General features: G+C 39.2%; 1 protein-coding gene across 11 annotated transcripts in view; it reads right to left on the bottom strand.

The window, feature by feature from the left end:
* SEL1L2 (SEL1L2 adaptor subunit of SYVN1 ubiquitin ligase) overlaps positions 1 to 24,356 on the bottom strand; it is a 123,546-nt gene that overhangs the window by 39,762 nt on the left and 59,428 nt on the right. For 7 of the 11 annotated variants that reach the window (XM_081556501.1, XM_081556509.1, XM_081556503.1 and 4 more), the window contains 2 exons: positions 12,414 to 12,516; positions 7,886 to 8,048 (listed from right to left, as the gene is read on the bottom strand). In XM_081556501.1, coding sequence (XP_081412627.1) covers positions 7,886 to 8,048; positions 12,414 to 12,463 — 213 coding nt within the window. In that variant the 5' untranslated portion in view covers positions 12,464 to 12,516. Of the gene's footprint in view, positions 1 to 7,885; positions 8,049 to 12,413; positions 12,517 to 12,644; positions 12,791 to 24,356 lie in introns of all 11 variants that reach the window. The other 4 variants (XM_081556505.1, XM_081556508.1, XM_081556506.1 and 1 more) reach the window with 1 other exon arrangement.

Genomic DNA, 24,356 nt, shown 5'->3' with positions numbered 1-24,356 from the left:
AGCTTCTGCTCATTTGTAGTTTATCATTTCTATCACCATTTTAGAGGTTCAAGAGTGTGGACTCTTATGCATATCATTGGTAATATGCCTTTCTTTCCATCAGTTCAGTTCACTTCAGTAACTCAGTCATGTCAGACTCCTTGTGACCCCATGAACCACAGCACGTCAGGCCTCCTTGTTCATCACCAACTCCCAGAGCTTACTCAAACTCACGTCCATTGAGTTGGTGATGCCATCCAACCATCTCATCCTCTGTCACTCCTTCTCTTCCCGCCTTCAGTCTTTCCCAGCATCAGGGTCTTTTCAAATGAGTCAGTTCTTTGCATCAGCTGGCCAAAGTATTGGAGCTTCAGCTTCAACATCAGTCCTTCCAATGAACACTCAGGAATGATCTCCTTTAGGATGGACTGGTTGGATCTCCTTGCAGTCCAAGGGACTCTCCAGAGTCTTCTCTGACACCACGGTTCAAAAGCATCAATTCTTCAGTGCTCAGCTTTCTTTATAGTCCACTCTCACATCCATACAAGACTACTGGGAAACCCATAGCTTTGACTAGACAGACGTTTGTTGGCAAAGTAATGTCTCTGTTTTTTAATATGCTATCTAGGTTGGTCATAACTTTCCTTCCAAGGAGTAAGCGTCTTTTAATTTCATGGCTGCAGTCACCATCTACAGTGATTTTGGAGCCCAAGAAAATAAAGTCTGTCACTGTTTCCACATCTATTCCCCATGAAGTTATGGGACCAGATGCCATGATCTTAGTTTTCTGAATGTTGAGTTTTAAGCCAACTTTTTCACTCTCTTCTTTCACTTTCATCAAGAGGCTTTTTAGTTCTTCTTCACTTTCTGCCATAAGGGTGGTGTCATTTGCATATCTAAGGTTATTGATATTTCTCCCGGCAAACTTGATCCCAGTTTTTGCTTCATCCAGTCCTGCATTTCGCGTGACGTACTCTGCATATAACTTAAATAAGCAGGGTGACAATATACAGCCTTGACGTACTCCTCTCCTGATTTGGAACCAGTCTGTTGTTCCATGTCCAGCTCTAACTGTTGCTTCTTGACCTGCATACAGATTTCTCAGGAGACAGGTCAGGTGGTCTGGTATTCCCATCTCTTTCAGAATTTTCCACAGTTTATTGTGATCCACACAGTCAAAGGCTTTGGCATAGTCAATGAAGCAGAAATAGATGTTTTTCTGAACTCTCTTGCTTTTTCGATGATCCAATGGATGTTGGCAATTTGATCTCTGGTTCCTCTGCCTTTTCTAAAACCAGCTTGAACATCTGGAAGTTCACGGTTCACGTATTGCTGAAGCCTGGCTTGGAGAATTTTGAGCATTACTTTACTAGCGTGTGAGACGAGTGCAATTGTGCGGTAGTTTGAGCATTCTTTGGCATTGCCTTTCTTTGGGATTGGAATGAGAACTGACCTTTTCCAGTCCTGTGTCCACTGCTGAGTTTTCCAAATTTGCTGGCATATTGAATGTACCACTTTCACAGCATCCTCCTTTAGGATTTCTTTTAGGATTATTTTACTTTCCATGCTTCATATTAAAAACAATTTGGTATTAGACACAGGAGGGCATGGCAGCCCACTCCAGTGTTCCTGCTTGGAGAATCCCATGGACAGAAGAGCCTGGCAGGCTACAGTTCATAGCATCTGAAAGAGTAGGACAATACTGAAGTGACTTAGCATGCACGCACGTACTCAGCTTAATAGCTGATGGAATATTTGAAGAGCACAAGGTTATAGGCAGTGTCCTGTGGTGGATTGCCAGAAACGCTTTCACCTTGGCATCAATCCATTAGTCTATACTCTTTATTTACTATTATCAAAGCCCACAGTTCTATTTTTTCATCTAGTTTGCTGCTGCTAAGTCGCGTCAGTCGTGTCCGACTCTGTGCGACCCCATATATGGCAGCCCACCAGGCTCCTCCGTCCCTGGGATTCTCCAGGCAAGAATACTGGAGTGGGTTGCCATTTCCTTCTCCAGTGCATGAAAGTGAAAAGTGAAAGTGAAGTCGCTCATTCGTGTCCGATTCTTCGCGACCCCATGGGCTGCAGCCTACCAGGCTCCTCCGTCCATGGGGTTTCCCAGGCAAGAGTACTGGAGTGGTGTGCCGTTCATCTAGTTTATGATAACGTAATCCAAGACTTTGTTAGATGTCTCCCTAAAATCAAGTTACAACAAGGTCTGATAATTTCATCAAAACAGAAAATGAATAATTTCTTAAACATTTTATTATAATTTCAAGGACAAAGAATTGTGTTACTTTTTAAAGTAGGAAACAGACTGCAGAGAGTTCAATTCCTAAAAGCATAATAGCTCTAACATGTGGTTTACAATATATAATCTACTTAATTCATAAACTAAAAAAACAATTATGATAACATCAGTTTCTCTTTAGTCTCAAAGGTTCCATTTGTAGGAAAGTTGATCATAAAGGCTGTTATTACAAATGGAAAGTGTCTGGAATCCTGGTACTCCTCTAACCTCTATAGTTATATTTAAAATGGTTATTGGCTCCTTGCAAAAATATCTTTAGCCTATGTTATTGGCTAAATAATTTATTTTTTCTAGCAACTCTTAGCAATTTTTGATTCTGCTCAGTTTAGAATCTTGTGTATGTAGAAACTTTGATGGAATACAAATATACTGACCTTTGTATAAGAAAGTGAAGATACTGTTCTACTTGGTTGATCGTGTATTTTAAGATACTTTCACCAACACTGAGTCATTTTGTGCAGAGCCTACCACACTTTTTGGCCTGATCCTCTTGGAGAAAATTGTGAAGTCGGGAGGTTGTGGATTGTGTGGGAGTTGATTTCCATCCTATGATTGCGGGGGAGTGCTTTCTCTGTATAATGCTCAGACTATAAAATAAGGAACTAAAACCATGACTTTTGCAGCCTCAAATATTCAAGTCAAAGAGTATGTTTCTCTCTTTAGCAGAAAAATAACAATGAGTGATTTTGAATTATTTCTCAGGAGGGCTCCACTTTTTTTCACTCTTTAAAACATGGCAGGCACTAGTGGAAGACAAAAGATGTCATGGGCTATCATGTAGTAAATATGCCAATTATAGTCAGGCTTGTCCTATTTCTTTACAGTTGGACATTGTCACCTAACAACTTTACAGTAATAAGTTTTTGGTCTTTGGTCTTTTCTGAGAAAATGCTGAGGTGAAATGAGATGGATTATAGAATGATTAAATCTTAACCCAGAAAAAAATGATGCTGTAAGTTGAAGAGAAGCTACGCTATAGTGATGACATCAATGGTGGTTTTAAAAGGTCAAACTCTGCAAATTAGATTTGTTTATAAGACTCTGAACTCAACCACTGTGCTGTGTTATAGTAGCTGGGATTTAAATTAAAAGAGCTAAGTGTAAAGGCTATTTTAATCAATTTCAAAGTAAATTACTCAGGTTCCATAATAACAGTTTAAAAACTAAATATTCCTCCTTTTACTTTTTATATAAGAAATTAAAAGAGAAAAAAGATCAAGCATTTAATTATTGTAATTATTTTATGAGTCTTGAAAGCATCTGTGGTCATTCTTTTTAGCTTAAATTGCAAGCCGAACAAAAATGTGAATCAACCCTGATGAAAAACTCAGTTCCTTTTTGTACCCTTAATACAAAAAGATGATTTACATCAAAAAGAAATGCTCTACACAGGTAATCCTAGAATTATCAAAATGATTATTTGATACCAAAATGATTTTTTTTCAGTTGTAGCACAGTGCTAATAATCATTACCATGATTCAATTAATTTTAAAGTGATACAATGTGAATGATCCATTTCTTGATTCTTAAAGCAAATAACGTTTAGACCCTACCTTCTTGTTGGCAAATTAACAAACAAATTTTCCTATTAAAACAGTTCATTAATATTAAGAGAAGAGTGAGCCTTTCTAATTCTGAATTTCTGCTTCCTAAATTAGAATCAGAGAAATAAAAAATGCATAACTAATCTACCTCTAGCTGGTATAGTATAATATCTTATAAGATATCCTATATTTTTATTTTTGCTTGCTCTTTCTTCAGTTTTCACCATTTTCTTTTTCTTTTTTTTTTTTAGTTTTCACCATTTCCATGAAGACTAATTCATGAATAGCTTTATTTAGAAGGTACGGTTTTCTTGAAAATCAATTCAATGAACTCTGTTCACAATCTTAGTTGCTTCTATTGCCCTTATTGGGATTTCTTTCAGTTTATTTGGATTTTTGTCAGATGAACCATTCAAGGTGCATGAAAAGAAATAATTATGCCTCTTTTCCTCCATCAGCTTCCCTTTTATACATAGCCTGAAACTGCATTTCTCCCCCTACCCCCTCAATGCCACTTTATAATCTGAATTCACATCTTTTTTGGTTGCTTTGTTAAATCAGGGCTCCACAAGCCCTCTGGTGCTCTGGCCTCTCCCATCTATCACACTTCAGTATTTCCAACTGCCCTTGACCTCTTCCCCAGAGATAGGTGTCTTCGTTTTCTCTATCTTTACATCTATCCCTCTCACTCTCTTTCATTGTCATTCTCAGTACACAATTCAGCTCCTTTAGCCACATTTCTGTTGCTACAGTGTCCTCACAGTTCCCAGCAACGTTTCCTATATCAACCCCGGCACAAACAGCTTAAGAGGAAAGGTGGTCACCTGGCCAGTCTTGTTAGAGAACTGTGATCAATATGGCATGTGGCCAGCCTGGTCCCAGAAGCCAGCCATCGAACAAAGCAATGTTGGTACCACAGAATATTTTTAACCGTTCTTTGTACAGGAAGATAAATCAACTCCACAAGGACTTGCTGTTGGAAATAGATTTTCCTGTAGTGATGACTGGGATAATAGTTAAAATTTCAGAATAGAATCCAGCGTCCATTAGAACAGAATCCAGTTGTAGCACTGGACCAGGGTCCTCTAGGCTCCCTGCCCATCCAGATAACACTTTGGCTCAATATTATGGGGAGCTAAAGTGAGGAAGGGGAGTCTGAGAGAAGAATAAGGGTGTTCAGGTTGTCGGGGAGAGCACAAGAGGAGCTTGGGGCAGAGACTTTTTCCAATCAGTATTGCAGCACTTCAACAAACAGTGTGGCTGAATTTTGCATATCAGGTTAATGTTGGCCTTTCAGGTGAAACATTTGTCCTCATCCACATTTTGTTTTCTTGTCCTCCTTGTCTGTGGTCCATGCCACAGAACCATACTACCTAGAGTATGTAGAGTAAAACTCTGATGTCAGCTCTCAGTCCATATGTTTAATGTACCAATTATGTTAATTTGGGATTTCTTTTCTGGGAGTAGTATTTTGACCTTGAATCAAATACGTCATTCAAGTACAGACAAATCCTTCATGTTGCCTATATCCAGTATTCTAGACTGAGTGTAAACGTCCCTTCATCCTTGAAGCCTTTTCTACTTGCCCCAGGCAAATCCAATCAGACACTTTTCTGTGCCTAAAGCACTTTATACCTGAACTCTAGTCCACCTAAACTATGCTGCAATTATTTGTTTATATTTAAGATTGGCCCATAAGGACTTTGGCCTATTAATTTTTTCTTCCCATCAACAAGACTGTGTGTGGCACATAGTAAGTGTCCAAGAAACAATTGTTGACTTACTATACTCGCTGACAAAGCACACGTTCACTAGTTCATTACCTGGGGATTAGGTAATATTATTTGCAGTGGTGGACATGATGATAACATTTGGTCTGTTTTGGAACTTTATATTTTTGATTAACCAAATATGGGATATATTCACAGGGAAAGAGATCTATTTGGGTTGGCCAAAAAGTCTGTTCATAAGCGCTTATGGAAAACCCCAAATGAACTTTTTGGCCAACTCAATATGATATATTATTAAGTGAATCAAGAGCTGATTAGGAAACAGTAATTAAAGTATGTCTCATTTTTGTAAAAAACATTCTACAAAGTTATAGAAAAAATCCTAGAAGGATAATAGTGAGAGTAATAATAATATTTATATATTTTTTTCTGGTGAATGATTATAAAGTTCCAGGTATGGAATTAAGTGCCTTCACACATTGTTTTAATCCTCACAACTTTGTTAATTCATTCATCATGAATTAATTCACTATTCAGCTATATATACATTTTTTTGTCCCAGGCACTGCACTGTATTTTTAGAGATACAGTAGTGAACCAAATAAACACAGTATCCAGTGTTTTATCATTATCCTAACTCTACAGATGAAAATTAGGGAGGTTGCCCCACCCATCAGAGTTCCTCTGGTCCAACTTCTGGTTCAAATGAATGCACAGACTCACAAGAGGCTACACTTGTCAGTCTGCTTAGGTGGACGTAGCATAGGAACCAGAGTTTGCCAGAGGGCAGCATCAGCCTCCTTTCTGTAGGAGTCCTTGTAGCTGGACACACAAGTCTTTCAGCAGCCCTCATCTTTAGTCCCTCAGATGATAGACCAGACTCAAGGAGATGAGATCTACACCGGGTGGTCTGGCAGCCACCCTGACATAAAAGCCTCATTCCCTGTAGAACAACTCCATAGGCATAGTTAGTCCATATTGCCCAGGGTCCCTGTGAGAATTACCGTACCATCTGGTACGTACAGTTCATGAGAGTTTCTCCCGAGGTAGTTTACCAAGCAGAGGTCATTTCAACGATAAATAATACTACCTGGAAACACAGTGAACATTTTATTTGTATCATATCACCAGTGAAACAGAAGTAGAGGGTGAACCAAAGGTCAAATTCTCACGCAGAAGGGGAAAAGATTTTGTTAAGTAGAAAGTGGTAGAGTAGATTTGAAGTTAAATCTGGCTGATTCCAAAGCTTAGCTTCTACATTTACTGGATGGAAAAAAAATGATCTCTCGGAAGAAAGATTTTAGGTAATTTTTACTCTCTTCCTCAAACTTTCTGAATTCACAGGGTTTTTTTTTTTAATTGTAATCAGCATAAATTTCTTTTGTAATCAGAAAGAAATGTTTTCATTAAGAAGACCAACAACATGAAAACATACTTTTGCCACCACACTAAGTAAAAGTAGCCAGAAACAAAACAATATATGCACTTGCTCTGTGATGATGGCGCTGTAAAAAGAGGAAGAAACCAAACAAAAATACAAAGCAGTCCTGACAAGTAGTGGAGTCAGGATGGTTGGCTTATGAGAGACTTGTTTTTTGTTTCCTTTGTTTTCCAGATTTGCTATGAAATGCTTATGTTATTCTTGGAATAAAAGGAAATGTTGGTTGGTTGGTTAGTCACTAAGTCTTGTCCAACTTTTGTGACCCCATGTACTGTAGCCCACCAAGCTCCTCTGTCCCTGGGATTTCCCAGGCCAAGAATATTGGAGTGGGTTGCCACTTCCTTCTCCACAGGCTCTTCCCGACCCAGGGAGCAAACCTGTGTCTCCCGCACTGCAGGCAGATTCTTTACTGCTGAGCTACCAAGAAAGCCCCATAAAATGAAATACACATATTAAAATAGAAAAGCAAATCTATATAGCTTGTAAAATATTTAAAGTGTAAAAACCAGGCAAACATCATCCTAAAGAAATAGATTTAGTTCCATATTTCTTTGCATAGATAAATACAGTGTATTTTTTATAAAATTTAACTACATTAGGGGCTTGGAGTTCTCACATTATTTTAAAACACATACATGAATGTGGAAGATGGGAAGGGGGATTAGAGAGCAGCTCTGTTCCATTCCTGAAAGTCACTCAGGAGCAAGAAGGATTTGCCCCAGGTTTGTGCCTTGTGTCCTGATGGAACGTTAAGGGCCTTACAGTAACTTTCCTAGGCCTGGGCTTGTGCAACAGAGGCTCAGCTCCTCTCACATGTTGTTTGTCTATAGTTATTTCAGGAGGTAGCTATTTAAGATTTAATTTTCTCTCAAAACTCACGTTTTGGGCTTTATATGATCCTTCCTTAGCCAAGGACTCATATAATTGGATAGCTGCTGTAATGTTTTGCATGCCAAAATTTCCAAATAGCAAAGCATCAGCCATTTTCTCCATAGCTTTCAAGTTTCCCATATCAGCTGCTTTGGCAAAGAATATGTAGGCTCTGTTTTAAGAATATGAAGTTAGAAGTGTGAGTATCAAAAATGAAAATTTATACTCTTCCTTCATTCTGCTTCCAACAAGAAGGACCCGGTTGACATTGCTACTAACACTACAGTTTAACTATAGCCCATTATATCTCTAGACCAGAAGATTTTTTTCAGCCCTAAGTCAGTCTAAGACTATAATTTCAAATATATCTGACAAATAATGAAGCTGCTGAAAAGGAGAAATATTTAAGCTATATCATACTTCAAACTTATAGACCAAGTGGAGCGAAAAACTGGGGCATCTGTCCTAAAATAGTAAACCTTCCCACAGTAAATCCCATTACTTATGAGTATTTGATTTATAAAATGAACTCTGAACAATATAATTAAAATCAGTTTTAAGAAATCAAAACTGCAATGTCACACCTAAGAAGTTACTATCATGAGAACAACTGTCCCTTTACATTCCAAAATAATTTTCTGAAGCAGAGCATATTCTTTAGCATAACAAAACCAGACTCTGTGGAAAAACAATAACCAAACAAAACCATAATGATTTTTAGGGCTCTAGAGTCTGACTGACTGGGTTAAAATCTACCATTAATTAGTTTGAGAGCTTCAGGCAAGTTACTTAACTTCTCTGTGCTTCTGTCATCTATAAAATTGGATAATAATAGCATCTACTTCATGGGGCTGCTGGGAAGATTCAATGAGATAACTCATGTGAAGTTCTTGGCATACTGCCCGATATACAGTAAGCCCTCAATAAATTCAGCTATAATTATTATTAAGACTATTGCATAGATTCTAAGGTTTTATGGCATGGTAATTGTTCTCCTATGATTTGTGGGTAAATCACATAAAGTTAGTGATTACAAATATAGACACCAGAGAATTGCCTCGCAGTACATTTTATGAGTCCTGGTCAGAAGTCACCCAGACCCGATCTGTGTAACAAGTAGTGATGGAGAGCCTTGCAAGGTCAAAACTTGTGTTGAAGACAGAGAGTGCTCTGAGGATTTATTTTTATTCTTATCACTTCCCCTTTGGTAGCAGTAAGATCACAAAGCATTAACCTCTGCCTGTGACCTTGACTCAAATACAGGAATAAACACACAAATCTACCATAGGTACCAATTCAGAAGGATCAGGAGACTCAGCTTTATATACCCCTACCCATGCTGATGCTAAAATAAGTTGCTCATGGTCAAAGGCTGGAGCTGAATAGAATAGGCCAAAAAGGCCAAGAGTGTGAGATATCCAGGTAAGCATTAGGGTCCTGGATGGTAAAGAGAGTAGATTTCAGTGGAACCAAAAGAAGCCAGGAGATCTAGCAAAAAATTAGCCATGGTCAAATCAAGTGGAAGTTCTGGGGGCCAGAAAGCAAATAATGAGAGAGAAGATTTCAAAGGTCAGTGAATGCACATGTCTGGCATCACCAGACAGGTATGGCACCAAGTACAGATTCCCAGGAGCTCTTCTGTCACATGGCTTGTTGCTGCAACAACACAGTCTGCTGGACTAGAAGGGCACCAACATGGTCCAGGGCAGAGAAACCTGAGATGAGCTGCAGGGGCCAGGAGTACATGTAGTTGCTGGTCCCAAGAGGCAGCAAAAATTTACAAAACCAATCCCTCTAGGTGGCTTTGAGTCTGAGGAAGGTGTGGGTACCTCTGTCCCCTATCAGGGCAGTCCAAGGTGATATATGGAATACCAGAAGCTGGACCCAGGGTAGGAGAAAAGTCATGGCAAATTAGGTGGGATTAAGATCTGGACTGCAATCTCCAAGAGGGAAAAAGTAGGAGAAACTGGGAAGGAGGGTTAGGTCCACAAAAGACAGTTCAGTTAGGTGTCTGGATTGTCTCTAGAGGATTTGGTGTTGGATGCTTGGGTGGGTACTGGGGAAAGGGAAGGCTAAATGCACCTCTAGGACACGTCAGAAGCTTACCTCCAAACCTTCTTCACCGATGAGTAAGTCTTAATGACAGTTAACCTTAGATGTCATAGAGGCTTCTCGACTCTTTCAGACAAGTTTGTGTTTCCCTGACATATGCTTGTTTAACATCTGTACTTCTAAAAGCACTAGCTTGTTCAACAATTTTCCTCGCATACATACAAAGAGCCTGAACAAATGAATTAGACCAAGATGCGGGTGTGGATGAGGCAAAAGGACTAGTAGCACCTGTGACTTATGCTACCCTCAGTGAGAAGTGGTGAGGCAAGGAGTGGGCAGGGCAGAGGATGAAGAGTAGCAAAATGACTCCCCTTTGGTCTGGGGGCGTAGCTTTTTCTCTTCCCTGACCAGAGTCTTAGAGATGGCTAAGTTTGCTGTAATTGGCTCATGCGGAAAGCAGACCATCCTGAACACTGAAGGAGTTTCACACATCTTGCCCACAAACTCCTGGGGTCTCTGGGTATGAGGAGATTTGATTTCGGTTCTCCACTGCTGCCAACCTAGGAGGGTCAGCAGACTCAGGTTTATGTACCCTCTTACGTATCTGTGCTGCTGCAAACACAAGCTGTTCTTCTGGGATTCTTGGGCAAAGACTGGAGCAGGATAGGTTGGGAAAGAATGACCTGAGATTGAGTGACACCATGAAGGCATGAAGGTTCCTGTGCTGCTGGACAGCCCTGCAATGAAGGGCTGGGTTTTCTCCCCATCCTTTAAGTCAAAAAAGGAAGGCACCTATCAAGGTTAAGCAGAACCTTCTAAGAGTGGGTTTGTCCCATCAGGCTGAATCTAGGAGTCCCCTGGACTTAATGGGGCCTCTCATCTTGGGTTCACCTGCTAGTTTGAATCTCAGGGACAAGCCCTTCCCAGAATACCACTGTTCTCTCATCCTGCTAAGCTGGGCTCAGGATTCCCTGTCCTTCTAACTCATCTGCTCAGTGGCACCCAAATGAGCTGACTTCCCTCTAAGGCTGGATTGTATTTTGGGGGCTTGGTTTAACTCCATCCTCATCATGGCAGTACCCAGGGACACTTAGCATGAGGCTTGAGTTTTTGCTGAGGATGGTTTCTTTTGTTCTTATTAAGTGCTTCTTAATTTAACTTTCCCTAGAGAGAGGACCAAATTCCTTACTTCCTTTTTCTTGTCACTTTGGAAAAATCAAAATCTTTTTGACCTTGTATTTCCTCCTCCATAATTTGGGGATAATAATTTATGTTTTGTAATATCATTGTGAACAATGAAGAATATTCCACAACAAGTCATACAAAGAAGGAGCTTGAAAAATGGAAGTTGTGATGTTGTGATAACCAGGTTCATACTTAATCCCCCCACCCTATCCTCTACACTCTTATGCTCTTCTCAAAGGCTTGGAGCTCTAGGAAAGAATTCATGGACTCTGCAGCTGCCCTGCCTCGGGCTAGCTACCACAGCTCTGGGAAGCAACCCACAGGGCTGGTATGTCTAATCTGCATGAAAACAAAAGAAACATCCTTGTTGGAGGTTCAGAGTTTATTCCTTCTATTAAGGTTCAAGACACACTTGACTTCTCTTCCACACCTTCCACTTACCAGTTAGAGGAGTAGAAATAAAAATAACAAACACTTATCTACTTATTACTGTGTGTCAGACATGGTTCTAAGAGCTAGACTGCATTATCCAGGGCACAAAGTGGTTAAGTAACTTTATGTGTCCCACGACCAGAAAAGGGTAGAGCCAGAGTTCAATTTTAAGGTTGTCACTAGAGACTTGATAGGACTTCAGGAGAGGGACCGGGGGGAAAAGATATTTCTGCCTCCCATTTAGACAAAGCAGACAAGTGAAAAGAGAAACAGTGGACGTGGTGTGAGACCACGTGGCCACTGCTTGGTCACCTCCCAGCAGTGTATTTGTCATCACCTCCCTTTACCATCCTTGAATCTCTGTTCCCAATGTTTTAAAGGGGGTAAAAATGAAACTCTTCTTAACTCATAATTCTGTTCTGGGGATAAAATGGCATCACATACATGATAGTGTGCTGAAAACCATACAGTGAAGCACAAAAGCTGTTAGGCAGCATAAAGCATTCTAAAACAACAACAACTCTAGTTCAAATAACACATATTTTTTTTCAAATAGTACATATTTTGTTTCACTTGAGTCAATTAAGGCCAAAACAATATTTTTGCTTGAATGCTTAGATCAGTGTCTTTATTCTGCGTTTCATTTAATGTGTAGGGACTGCGGTTTCGCACGTAAGGTCTTCCACGTGTTTAGGCTGATAATTTGTAGGATTCTTTAAACATCATTTGATCCTTTTAAAAACAAAAGTTTATAGGCAAATAAGCTTATTTGTTATACCAATAAGCTTTTAATGACAAATCAGATTTTGGATTGTTCTCTTTTCTCAACCTAGAAATTGAACTTGGCTTGAGTGCTGGGTGGACTTACTCTGCCTTTTGTTTTTGGCTTTTAGACTGCTGGAGGATCTTGATGCCCATCTTAAAAAGCTGGTCTCCTTCATCCGTGAAATTGTTCTTTGCTTGTTTTTTTACTGTATATGGATAAACAAGGAAAAATAACATTATTTTGTGTTTTATATTTTAAAAATAATGTGCTGGTGTATTATTTTGGGGTTTGCTCTCCTTATTTTTTAGCCTCTACATTTCAAGACCACCCTACCTTTGGCTAGATGGTAGAAGCTATCTACGAAAGTATTCTCTTCCTCTCTTTTGTGAAAGGGTCTTGGAGGATGGAGGAGAGAGATGGATGTTTCTGATGATAGGAGGGAGAGAGATGTTCCCAGTCTGAAAAAGGGGTGCAAAGTCCTGCAAGCAGAAGACAGGAAGCAAGGTCTCAGAGGGAAGGGGTGGCTTGGTGTACCCTACTATCTGGATCTTAGATACCTGGCTTTTTAGTGCTCAGATCTCTTGTCTGAACCAGAAGATATCATGGGCAGTGTGTACTCAGGATTGGAGGAGAGACTCTGCCTCGTCCTCCCCAGAGTCTTTCTAAGACCTTTCTAGCCTTACTGAGAACTTCTGGGGATGAGCGTCAGGAATAAGCAGGCAGAGTAGGTATGCCAGAACACACCTAAGACCTTGAAGAAGGCACATAGGAGGGTATCAGTAATCAGTAATAATTTGCCTTGTGGGATGATACCTCAGAGTAAAATTTTATAGTATTTAAGGCAAATAAAAACCATAATTTTACTTGCCACAATAATAATACTTCTAAAACATTTATATAACAATTAAGAATTTTCAAAGCATATCACCAGTTTACAGGTGGGGAAAGCTGTTTAGAAGGAAAGTCTGCCTTAGAGCCTCCACCCCAATACACACACACACACACACACACACACACACATACACATCCTTCCACAGCATTGCAGTGCCTCTTGAAGTCCATTATGACACTCACTGAAACCTCTGATTAGGTGAACCACATGTGAAGCCATTTTAAAGGAGGGGCATTCTGGGATTTTTGAGTGGTTTTTGTTTTTCTTCTTCTTGACAAGCTATCAGAACTGCCCACTTTCTTTTGTAACTTAAAAAAATTACAGTTTACAATCCAGTTTACAATTATTTTGAATGCTTAAAGTTATCCAATCAATTTAGTAACACCAGACACATTTAGTGTCTTATTTCTGCTTTGAGTTATAGGTTATCTATACTTACGATTAGAGAGGAAAAATAATGGGAAAAACCTATAAATCTGTGTTTGGAATGGCAGTCGGTCCTATTAAGATGCTTTCAAAGAGGGAGAACAAATTTTGAAACATTGTCTCTACATCCAAATACATATGAGAAATGATTTACCACTATAGATTTCTAGCCTTGGATTTTACCTTTACATGTAATTTTATTTTGGGCTTTTCAAATGTATTAAAAAACAAGTTTTATGTACTATATGAAGGCTTAATTACCAGTAAAGTTATCTTGACAACACTTCTTATTTGTATGGGTTAATGATTTCCAAATTTGGGTAAAGTACAGTGAGGAAATGATTTGAGGATTTGAGGAGACAACCCTGAAGTTGTTGTAAAGGACTTTCATGACTCTGGAATCCTCTGAACAGCCATCTAGTGGATGCCTTTTGCTTTGTCCTGATAGGAGCTCTTCAGTGGCTGAGAAGTAGTGGGGATGAGCCTCAGGGATAAAGGGTGAGTAGGTGTGCGAGAGCAGTACTTAAGGCAGCAGCAATTGTGGAACTTGCTCCAACTACTGTAACCCCCAAAATTTGTATGTTGAAGTCTCATCCCCCAGTACCTCAGAATCTAACCTTATTTGGAGGTAAGGTCTTTAAAGAAGTGATGAAAGAAGGCTATTTGAGTGGTTCAGTTCAGTTCAGTCGCTCAGTCGTGTCTGACTCTTTGCGACCCCATGAACCGCAGCACGCCAGGCCTCCCTGTCCATCACCAACTCCCTAAGTCCACCCAAACCCATGTCCATCGAGTCGGTGATGCCATCCAGCCATCTCATCCTCTGTCGTCCCCTTCTCCTCCTGCCCTCAATCTTTCCCAGCATCAGGGTCTTTTCCAATGAGTCAGCTCTTCGCATCAGGTGGTCAAAGTATTGGAGTTTCAGCTTCAACATCAGTCCTTCCAGTGAACACCCAGGACTGATCTCCTTTAGGATGGACTGGTTGGATCTCCTTGTAGTCCAAGGGACTGTCTAATCCAATACGGCTGGGTGTCTGCTTAAGCAGGAGAAACACCAGCAGCATGCTGGCATAGAAAAGAGACGATGTGAGGACACAGTGAGAAGGTGACCCGTGATAAGCCAAGGAAAGAAGCCTTAGAATGATCCTGTTAACACCTTGATTGTGGACTTCCAGGCTTCAGGACTGTGAGAAAATCCATTTCTGCTGTTTAAGCAACTTTGCCTATGGTATTTTGTTACAGTATCCCTGGCAAACTAATACTGATGCTAACTCTGTATCACATGGAAAACAAGCTGCCTCTTCTCCCCATAAGAAGGGAGGCACCCAGACTCAGCTTCTGATCAGATCAGTGGCTACCCTCTAAAAGGAAGAAGGACTGAGATTTCCCATGGGCCTCAAAGGTTTCCAGATGCTGGACCTCTGACTTTCCTAGGAAACTGGATGCCCAAGTAGCCCACCTCTGACAAGGCTGTGTTCTCATTACTGTTCTCAAAGTACAGTGTAGTTGGTGGACCTTCCAAGTAACCATCAATCTCTAGACCCAGATCACCTTTCTGAGATGATGGGAGAAACAGGAATCTATGCCTCCTCCTGCTGACACTTAAACTGTAAAATTCTCTAATCAAGTCTATTTCTTAACTCCTGTCACTTGTCACTGTGGAATTCATGCAGAATCCTCTCATTCATAATGACTAGAAGCAAATCTTTAGAAGAAAAATGGCCCACTTGCTTGTTTCAGATATAAGAAGAAAGAGTAAAGTTGGAGACAACTTGCTCTCTGCCATTCATACATTTACTTGTTCATTTAATTGGTATGAATTGATACTTACCATGTGTTAGACACAATGCTAAACATTGTATCTTAGCCTGGCAGAGACAAACATGTTTACCAAAAACTACAAGGCCATCTGGTAGGCTCTACATAAGAAGGCACTGTGGGAATACAGGAGCCTTCTTTGTTTGTAAGCCACAGAAACCCAATCCGATTGACTTAAGCTAAAGGAACTTATTAGGAGGTTCACAGATTCAATGAGGTTGATCAGGAATCAAAGCATCCTTGCAAACAGTGGCAAACACTGCCACTGTTTAAGACCTTCCTCTCTCTGTCCCAGCTCCCTGATGAATCTGATGGGTCTGGTAGGGAAGACAAGGCATCTCATTACATTCCTATAAGAATGTATCCATCGGGTGAAACCTAATTCCGCAAAAGGAAATTGGGATGGTAAGAAGGGTAAAATGAATGATGGGAAGCCCACAAATAGCAAATGCCCACCCACTTCAGGTCCCTTACTCTGGCTTAGTGAAAGAAAAATCTTCACAGATGAAATGGCACTTTAGACAGTTCTCCAAAGGTAGGTAGGAATTTGCCAGACCAAGAAGATGAAACTGGTACTCCATTTGGAGGAAACAGTTGGTGCAAAAGAACTGGGGTGGGCAGTGTATTTTAAATGAAGACTGAGAGCTTGCAAGTCATAGCTGGCCAGGCAGTCAAAGCTGGCAGCAAATGATACTGAGGAGAGTGGACAGAGATGTGAAGGACGAAAGGGAGGAGGCAACTCAGGGCATTGTGAAGGTGAAGGAAGGATTGCTAGGAGGGAAAAGAAGTGGCAGGAAGATGGCCTTGATCAGAGATCACTGTTTTTGAGTTTGAAATTATATTGGTGCACTGGCTCTACATGTGGCTGGTAAATGGCTGAGGAGAAATAGAAATGAATTTGATTGGAATCCAGGAGGTCTAGCAAGTAAGGCAAGGTCTTACAACAGGGATATTTAACCCTGAAGGGTGCTGGAGGCCTCTAGCCATTGACTGATTGATGTGGAAGTACAAGAGCCCAGCCCCCTTGTCTATGGGAGGGGGAAAATCCTCCAGTGCAATTTGCTCCTCAAAATCCTAAACTTCTCCTGAAACTCTATCTTTGCTCAGCTCCTTCCCTTGCCTTAATCTGCATTACTCACTTTCTTAAATGTTTCATCGGAAAATCTAAAACTTTAACATTTAAATTCAAGTATATAAATATTATCTAAATGATCTAGAAAAATAAAAGGGAAAAGAATAATAAATTGCTCAGTTTGAATCTCAAATTTTATTACTTCATGAATCACATAAAGGACCACTGAGAGTTAAAAGAATGTCTTGACATTGAGAGTTAAAGGAGATGAGTATCTTTTACTCTGACTAAAAATCAGGTGCTTTCACCATTAAAATGATACAAAAAGATAAAATGGGAAAATCTTTGCTCTACAGAAAAGCTTGCCTCCACAGACACTGCATCTATCTAATTTTAATTGTATTTAATATAAACCAACTTCAGTTTCTGATTTTCTGAATAATGCATCAGAAGAACTCTTTACATTTTTCCTTAATGTCTGCTAGAATGATGCAATCTCAGATAAAGTGGGAGAATAACGATCCATTTCTAAAAATAACATTCCACCCAAGAAAGAATGACTCAGCAGAGTTTAGTCAGATAAAGATGCCATCAACTCAAATACACTTGAATAGAGCACAGATATTTACAGCAGTCAAATTTATTCATTCTGTCCCCAGATCATTGTCCTCAGACATAAATACCTCCATTGGTATTTCTTGGAAACGGTAGACAAATTATAAATAAAAAAATTTTTTTTCCTCTTCAAATATCTACTAAGCAAAGCTTAAAATAAGAGAGATCCTGACTTAGAAAGATATAATTCATGATCTAAAATCCTTAATTTATCAGAAAGACATACATTATAAAGCAAGTGAAGAATCAAAATAATATATAGTTAAAGTTATAATAGGTGCTAATATTCATAAACCACTTGGGTCCTAGGCAATTTTCTCATTGGCTGTCATTTTACAGATGAGTTGGTATAGGCACAGAGCCTGTACTACTTCTCAGAGCTACACAATATGCAGAATCACATGTTAAACACAAAGTTATTCTCAAATGATGAAAAATTTGAAAAAATAGGTCCAAAATACATTTTAAAAATAAATTTACTGTAATTGTTAAAAGTATTTTAAAGTTGTTTACAGTAATACTTCATTTACCTGACTCTTGAGAAATATTTGATATAAATCATTTTCCCCATTAGGTGAATCATATCTCTTTTTATTTTGACTGTTTTCTGATGTAAATCTGTCTAAAAAGGGTACAATATATTCCTTCACCTTCTCCAAAAGAAAATAATAAGTGTGATTTAACCAGGTCTTGATGATTCAGAGCATCATTATACACACCTGATAATTCCCAGTCTGGTTGATTTGGACATGATTATGTAAGAAGACAATGCTTATGGGAGACCTTGGATAATGGAAAGACCTTCAATAGTGAGTAGGAGCAGAAGGGGCAAGAAAAGAGTGGCATGCTGTATTCATGTCCTCTGAGGTGGGCAAGAGTGCCTGCTGGAAGTGTCTGGGTTGACACTTAGCTGCACACGATAATTTGTAGCACCTTAGGTTACTGATTCCCAAAGGGTATGTAGGATAATTTTTTATTGGAGTATAGTTGCTTTACAATGTTGTGTTAATTTCTGCTGTACAACAAAGTGAATCACCTATCAGTTCAGTTCAGTTCAGTCACTCAGTCGTGTCCGACTCTTTGTGACCCCATGGACTGCAGCACGCCAGGCCTCCCTGTCCATCACCAACTCCCGGAGTTTACTCAAACTCACGTCCATTGAGTCAGTGATGCCATCCAACCATCTCATCCTCTATCATCCCCTTCTCCTCCCACCTTCAATCTTTCCCAGCATCAGGGTCTTTTCCAGTGAGTCAGCTCTTCGCGTCAGGTGGCCAAAGAATTGGAGTTTCAGCTTTAACATCAGTCCTTCCAATGAATATTCAGAACTGATTTCCTTTAGGATGGACTGGTTGGATCTCCTTGCAGTGCAAGGGACTCTCAAGAGTCTTCTCCCACAGTACAATTCAAAAGCATCATATGTATACATTTATCCTCTCCCTTTTGAATGTCCCTCCCACCCCCACCACCATCTCACCCCTCTAGGTCATTACAGAGCACTGAGCTGAATTCTCTGTGCTATACAGCAGCTTCCCACTAGCTATCTATTTTGCACATGGCAGTGTATATATGTCAATCCTACTCTCCCAATTTTATCTCACCTCATAAAATAATTTTAAGTGGTACACACACAAACTTCAAAGCTTTGATAGTTAAAATACTTAATATATATTCACCTGTAGATTCTTTTTATGTCAAGTGATGCTAATTTCTATTTTTTCTAAATAACTATGAAACATTTCAAACATACAAAAAAAAAGTACAGAAAATGAAGCATCCCTCACTATCACCCTCCCAGCCTCACACACACAGTGTAACAGGTGGTAACATTTTGCCTTATTTGTTTTATGTATCAATTGTAAGGAAACAATGTACAGACACAGGCAAGCCTCCTCCCACAAACCTGTCCCTTGTACCCTCTTCAGAGGTGGGTATTTTCCTGAAGTTGCTGTGCAGCTCTTCATTTATTTGGTTGTTCTGGGTCTTTCGTTGCTGTGCACAGTCTTTCTCTAGTTGTGGAGAGGGGAGGCTCTTCTTTAGTTGTGATGTGTGGGCTTTACATTGCTGTGGCTGCCCTTGTTGTGGAGCACAGGCTATTGGGCTTGCAGACCTCAACAGCTGCGGCACCCAGGCTCAGTAGTTGTGGCTAGAGTACACTAGAGCACGCAGGCTTCAGTAGTTGCAACAGGTGGGCTCAGTAGCTGTGGCTCACAGGCTCTAGAGCTTGGGTTCAGTAGTTGTGGCACACAGGCTTAGTTGCTCCGTGACATGCGGAATCTTCCTGGACCAGGGATTGAACCTGCGTCCCCTGGATTATCAGGCTGATTCTTATGTACTGTACCACTAGGAAAATCCACTGTGTAGCTCTTTTACTACATGTGTGTACCCAATGTTATTTCTATACTTAAATAGCATCATACTGTATATACTTTTGCAACTAACTTTTTCACTGTTTGAGATCTATTCATCTTGATTCAAGCAAGCTTCATTCATTCATTTTAACAGTGGCAATTGTCTGGTCAAAATTCTTCGCATGAATGAAAGTGAAAGTGAAAGTCGCTCAGTCATGTCCGACTCCTTGCAACCCCATATACTATACAGTCCATGGAATTTTCCAGGCCAGAATACTGGAGTGGGTAGCCTATCCCTTCTCCAGCGGATCTTCTCGACCAAGGAATCAACTGGGATCTCCTGCATTGCAGGCGGATTCTTTACCAACTGAGCTATCAGGGAAGCCCAGTTTATTTATTCATTCCATCATTATTTCTCCTAGGCCTTCCATGAACATTCGGTTTTTCCACTTCTATGCTACCAAAACCAGTTCTACAATGAAAATCCTTGTGCACATTTTCTTCTACAGATGTGTGAGAACTTATCTAAAAGTACATGCGCAGAGTGAAATATATGCATCTTAAGCTTTACTAAATATTACCACATTGCTGTTCAAAGAAGTTATACCAAACTTCACTCTCACTAGTGATATATGAGAGTTATTGTTTCTTCACATTCTGGATCACTCATGGGGCCATCTTTTAGTTTTGCTAATCAGTGTGAAATAATTAATCTTTGCTATTGAATTTGTTTCTGCAATTATAAATGAAGTTAAGTATATTTATTGACCTTTGGTTGTTTTCCCCTTTCAGGTAAATGGCAAGAAATAAGTGTTGGTGAGGGTGTGAAGAAAAAGGAACCCTTATATACTGTTGGGAATGTAAATTGGTGCAGACACTATGGGAAAAAGTATGGAAGTTCCTCAAAAAATTAAGACTAGCACTACCATGTGATCCAGCAATTCCACTTCTGGGTATTTATCCAAAGAATATGAAAACACTAACTTGAAAAGATATATGCCCCTGTGTATTCATCACTTCTGTATTCACAATAGCCAAGATATGTAGACAACCTGAGTGCCCATCAGTAGATGAATAGATAAAGAAGATGTAATTGCACCTCTGTCATTACATACCAAAGTCCTCTGTATATATAAGACTGATTCTAGACTCTCTTCTATTTTTCAATCTATGTACCAAAATATCATTTTATAGGAAGAATCTAGTGGGACAAGTTCCCCTTATCATTCTACTTCAGAAGCATCTTGGCTATTTTTAGACTTGCTTTCACACATACTTTAAAATTTATTTTTTTAATTGGAGGATAATTGCTTTACAGTGTTATGTTGGCTTCTGCCGTACAACAACACATCAATCATAACTATGTATATATATATATATATATATATATATATATATATATACCCTCCTTCATGAGCCTCCCTCCCAACCTCTCCCCCATCCCATCCCTCTAGGTCATCACGGAGCACCAGGCTAGGCTTCCTGTGCTATATAGCAGCTTCCCACTAGTTACCTATTTCCCACACAGTAGTGTATATATGTCAATGCTACTCTCTCAGTTCTTCCAACCCTCTCCTTTCCCTGCTATGTTCACAAGTCCATTTTCTACATCTGCATCTCCATTCCTTCCCTGCAAATAGGTTCATAAATACCATTTCTCTAGATTCCATATATATGAGTTGGTATATAATATTTGTTTTACTCCTTGTGACTTACCTCATTCTGTATAACAGGCTCCAGGTTCATCTACCTCACTACAACTGACTCAAATTCCTTCCTTTTTATGGTTGAGTAATATTCACTTCCTTAGTGGCTCAGTGGTGAAGAATCTACCTGCCAATTCAGGAGATGTGGGTTTAATCCCTGGGTCGGGAGATCTCCTGGAAAAGGAAATGGCAACCCACTCCAGTGTTCTTGCTTGGGAAATCCCATGGATAGAGAAGCCTGGAGGAGTCCATGTGGTCGCAAAAGAGTTGGATACAACTTAGCATATAAACAACAACAATATTCTATTGTATATATGTACCACAACTTCTTTATCCATTTATCTGTCGATGGACTTCTAGGATGCTTCTATGTCCTAGCTATTGTAAATAGTGCTGCAGTGAACACTGGGGTACATGTGTCATTTTGAATTGTGATTTTCTCAGGGGATGTGCCCAGTAGTGGGACTGCTGGGTCATATGGTAGTTTTATTCCTAGTTTTTAAAGGAATCTTCATACTGTTTTCCATAGTGGCTGTATCAATTTACATTCCTACCAACAGTGCAAGAGGGTTCCCTTTTCTCCACATACTCCCCAACATTCATTGTTTGTAGGTTTTTTGGTGATGGTCATTCTGATTGGTATGACCTGATACCTCATCGTACTTTTCATTCACATTTCTCTAATAATGAGCGAAGTCGAGTATCTTTTCATGTGTTTATTAGCCATCTGTATGTCTTCTTTGGAGAAACATCTGTGTAGGTCTTCTGCCCATTTTTCATATATACTTTTAAAATTAGTTTGTCACATACCATGAAAATCCTCTTGATCAATTTTTAAGCTAATTTGACAAGATATAATATCTTACAATTTTGAATTTTCCCATTCACAATCATAATAACTATTTATTCATTTCTTTTATCAGAGAAGCCAATGGCAACCCACTCCAGTACTCTTGCCTGGAAAATCCCATGGGCGGAGGAGCCTTGTAGGCTGCAGTCCATGGGGTCACTAGGAGTCGGACACGACTGAGTGACTTCACTTTCACTTTTCCCTTTCATGCATTGGAGAAGGAAATGGCAACCCACTTCAGCATTCTTGCCTGGAGAATCCCAGGGACGGGGGAGCCTGGTGGGCTGCCATCTATTGGGTCGCACAGAGTCGGACACGACTGAAGTGACTTAGCGGCAGCAGCAGCAGCATTTCTTTTATATATTATTCAAAAAGGTTTTATGCTTTTCCCTTTCTCAAACATCTTGTATATCTTTTATTAGATTTATTCTTAGGTAACTTTTACTTTCTATTGCTATTTTAAATAATACTTTAGTAATTTCATTATATTTTGCTTTTCATATATCACATACAGAAATGCTATTGAGTTTTATATATTAATTTTTAAATCTGGCAACTTTTCCAAACTCTATTAATTCTCATAGTTTAACAGATTTTCCTTAATTTTTCAATATCAACATTGTATCATTCTGGTGAATTGTTCTTATGAACACTATGTGATGATGCTTTCTCTCTGTTAAATGTCTTTACCTTGAAGTCTGTTCTGTGTAAAATTAATAGTAGCTTTCTTTTGCTTAGTATTGCTTGAGATATCATTTCAATCCTTTTACTTTAAGTCTTTTTGTGTCATGCTTAAAGTATATGTCTTGAAAATGGTATACAACCAAGTACAATATTTTTATTTTAATCTAAAGGTCTCTTATCTTCACTTTATATTTTCTTTATGAGCTGCATTCAGGGCAATTTCTTCTGATCTTTTCTTATTTCATTAATGTTCTCTTCAACAGTGTCTAATTTTTCTGTTTACCCATCTGCTCATTTAATTTAAATGAATATGCTTTTGTTTTTCCTTAGTTCTGTTTGGTTCTTTGGCACAGATGCTCACTCATTTTTCATGATGCCTTCTATTTTTTCTTATGGTTTCTTAATCATTTAAAAATACATTTATTTCATAGATTTATTTTCATCAACTTGGGGGGTCTATGCCTTATATTGTGTGTTCGTGGGAGGGGTGTGTGTGTGGGGGTGGATGCATGTACTTGCAAACTGATTTTCAATGAGTAGAATTTTTTTAACTTGGTGCATTAAAATTTTTTTTTCATGCAAGCTTATCTCCAATAAGGTTTTTAATGTAGAAATTGTGGAAATATTTCTCCAAAAAGTGATTTTGTGTTGCTTCTGTCAGGTTTCCAGATTTATCAACTTATTGGTAGAAGGAAATTCATATACATGAACATATTGGCTTGAAAAGTATTCACAAAAATACTGGGTGGCATAAATTCAAATTCAAATCTAAATAAGGTGCAGGGATGTGGTGTAAGTTTTCTCCAGGGAGATGCTTTTCCCTGTGAGAGCACAAGTGGAGGAACAGCTTCCTTGATACTTGCCTATAATGGTGTGGGTGATTTGTTTGTATTTCCTAATCTCTCCTTTCACTGTATGCACACCATTATGAGACTCTTAGCCTTACTCATAGCTCTTAATTCCAATTCTCTTGTCAAAAATCCTTATGTCTATTTTATTTACCCAGCCTAGGATTAAAATTCAAGGCTCATCCATTACCAGCTCTGATTACAGCTTGCCAAAACATCAATTTACAGGCTTATTTTCCATTATTTCTAGCACCTGGGGATTTCAGTTTCTTGTGAGTCCAGCTCTGCATTTAAAAAGAGTTTTGGTATACTTTAGGTGTAAATTTTAGCTATTTGTAGCAGTAGGATTTTTATATTGGATTAGATCACCATTTTGCAGAATAGGAGAGCTTCAGTGATTTAAAAAATAAAAATCAATTCATTTGCAAAACGTGTTGATTCAAAGAAAACTTTCAGTAAGTAATAGGAAAGCTATTAAAGGGTACACAGATTGGGTTCCCTGGTAACCAGACTTTTTTGAGGTTAGTTATTAAGAGGTAACCTTGGGTTTCTGGGGGAGAAGTTGGATTGGGCAGAGAGAGAAGCTATGATGCAGACCTGTAACAAAGAATAAGCCTGACTCCATAGTGCATCTATTCCTTTCACTCTAACCCTGTGCTCTGTTGCCTGTGCTTTTTCAAGCTGGCTCTGCATCTTTTGTAAAAGAATGTTGCCTGTAGCCTGAAATATACATGACTGCCTATTCTCAAGTTTCTAATCTTTAAAGGCATAACACTTTCCCATTCA

Source organism: Giraffa tippelskirchi, chromosome 13 (assembly GCF_054371585.1).
Source record: "Giraffa tippelskirchi isolate mGirTip1 chromosome 13, T2T-mGirTip1v1.2.pri, whole genome shotgun sequence".
Taxonomy (NCBI): Eukaryota; Metazoa; Chordata; class Mammalia; order Artiodactyla; family Giraffidae; genus Giraffa; species Giraffa tippelskirchi.
The sequence above is the reverse complement of the archived record's forward strand: the minus strand, read 5'-3'. Positions and strand labels throughout refer to the sequence as shown.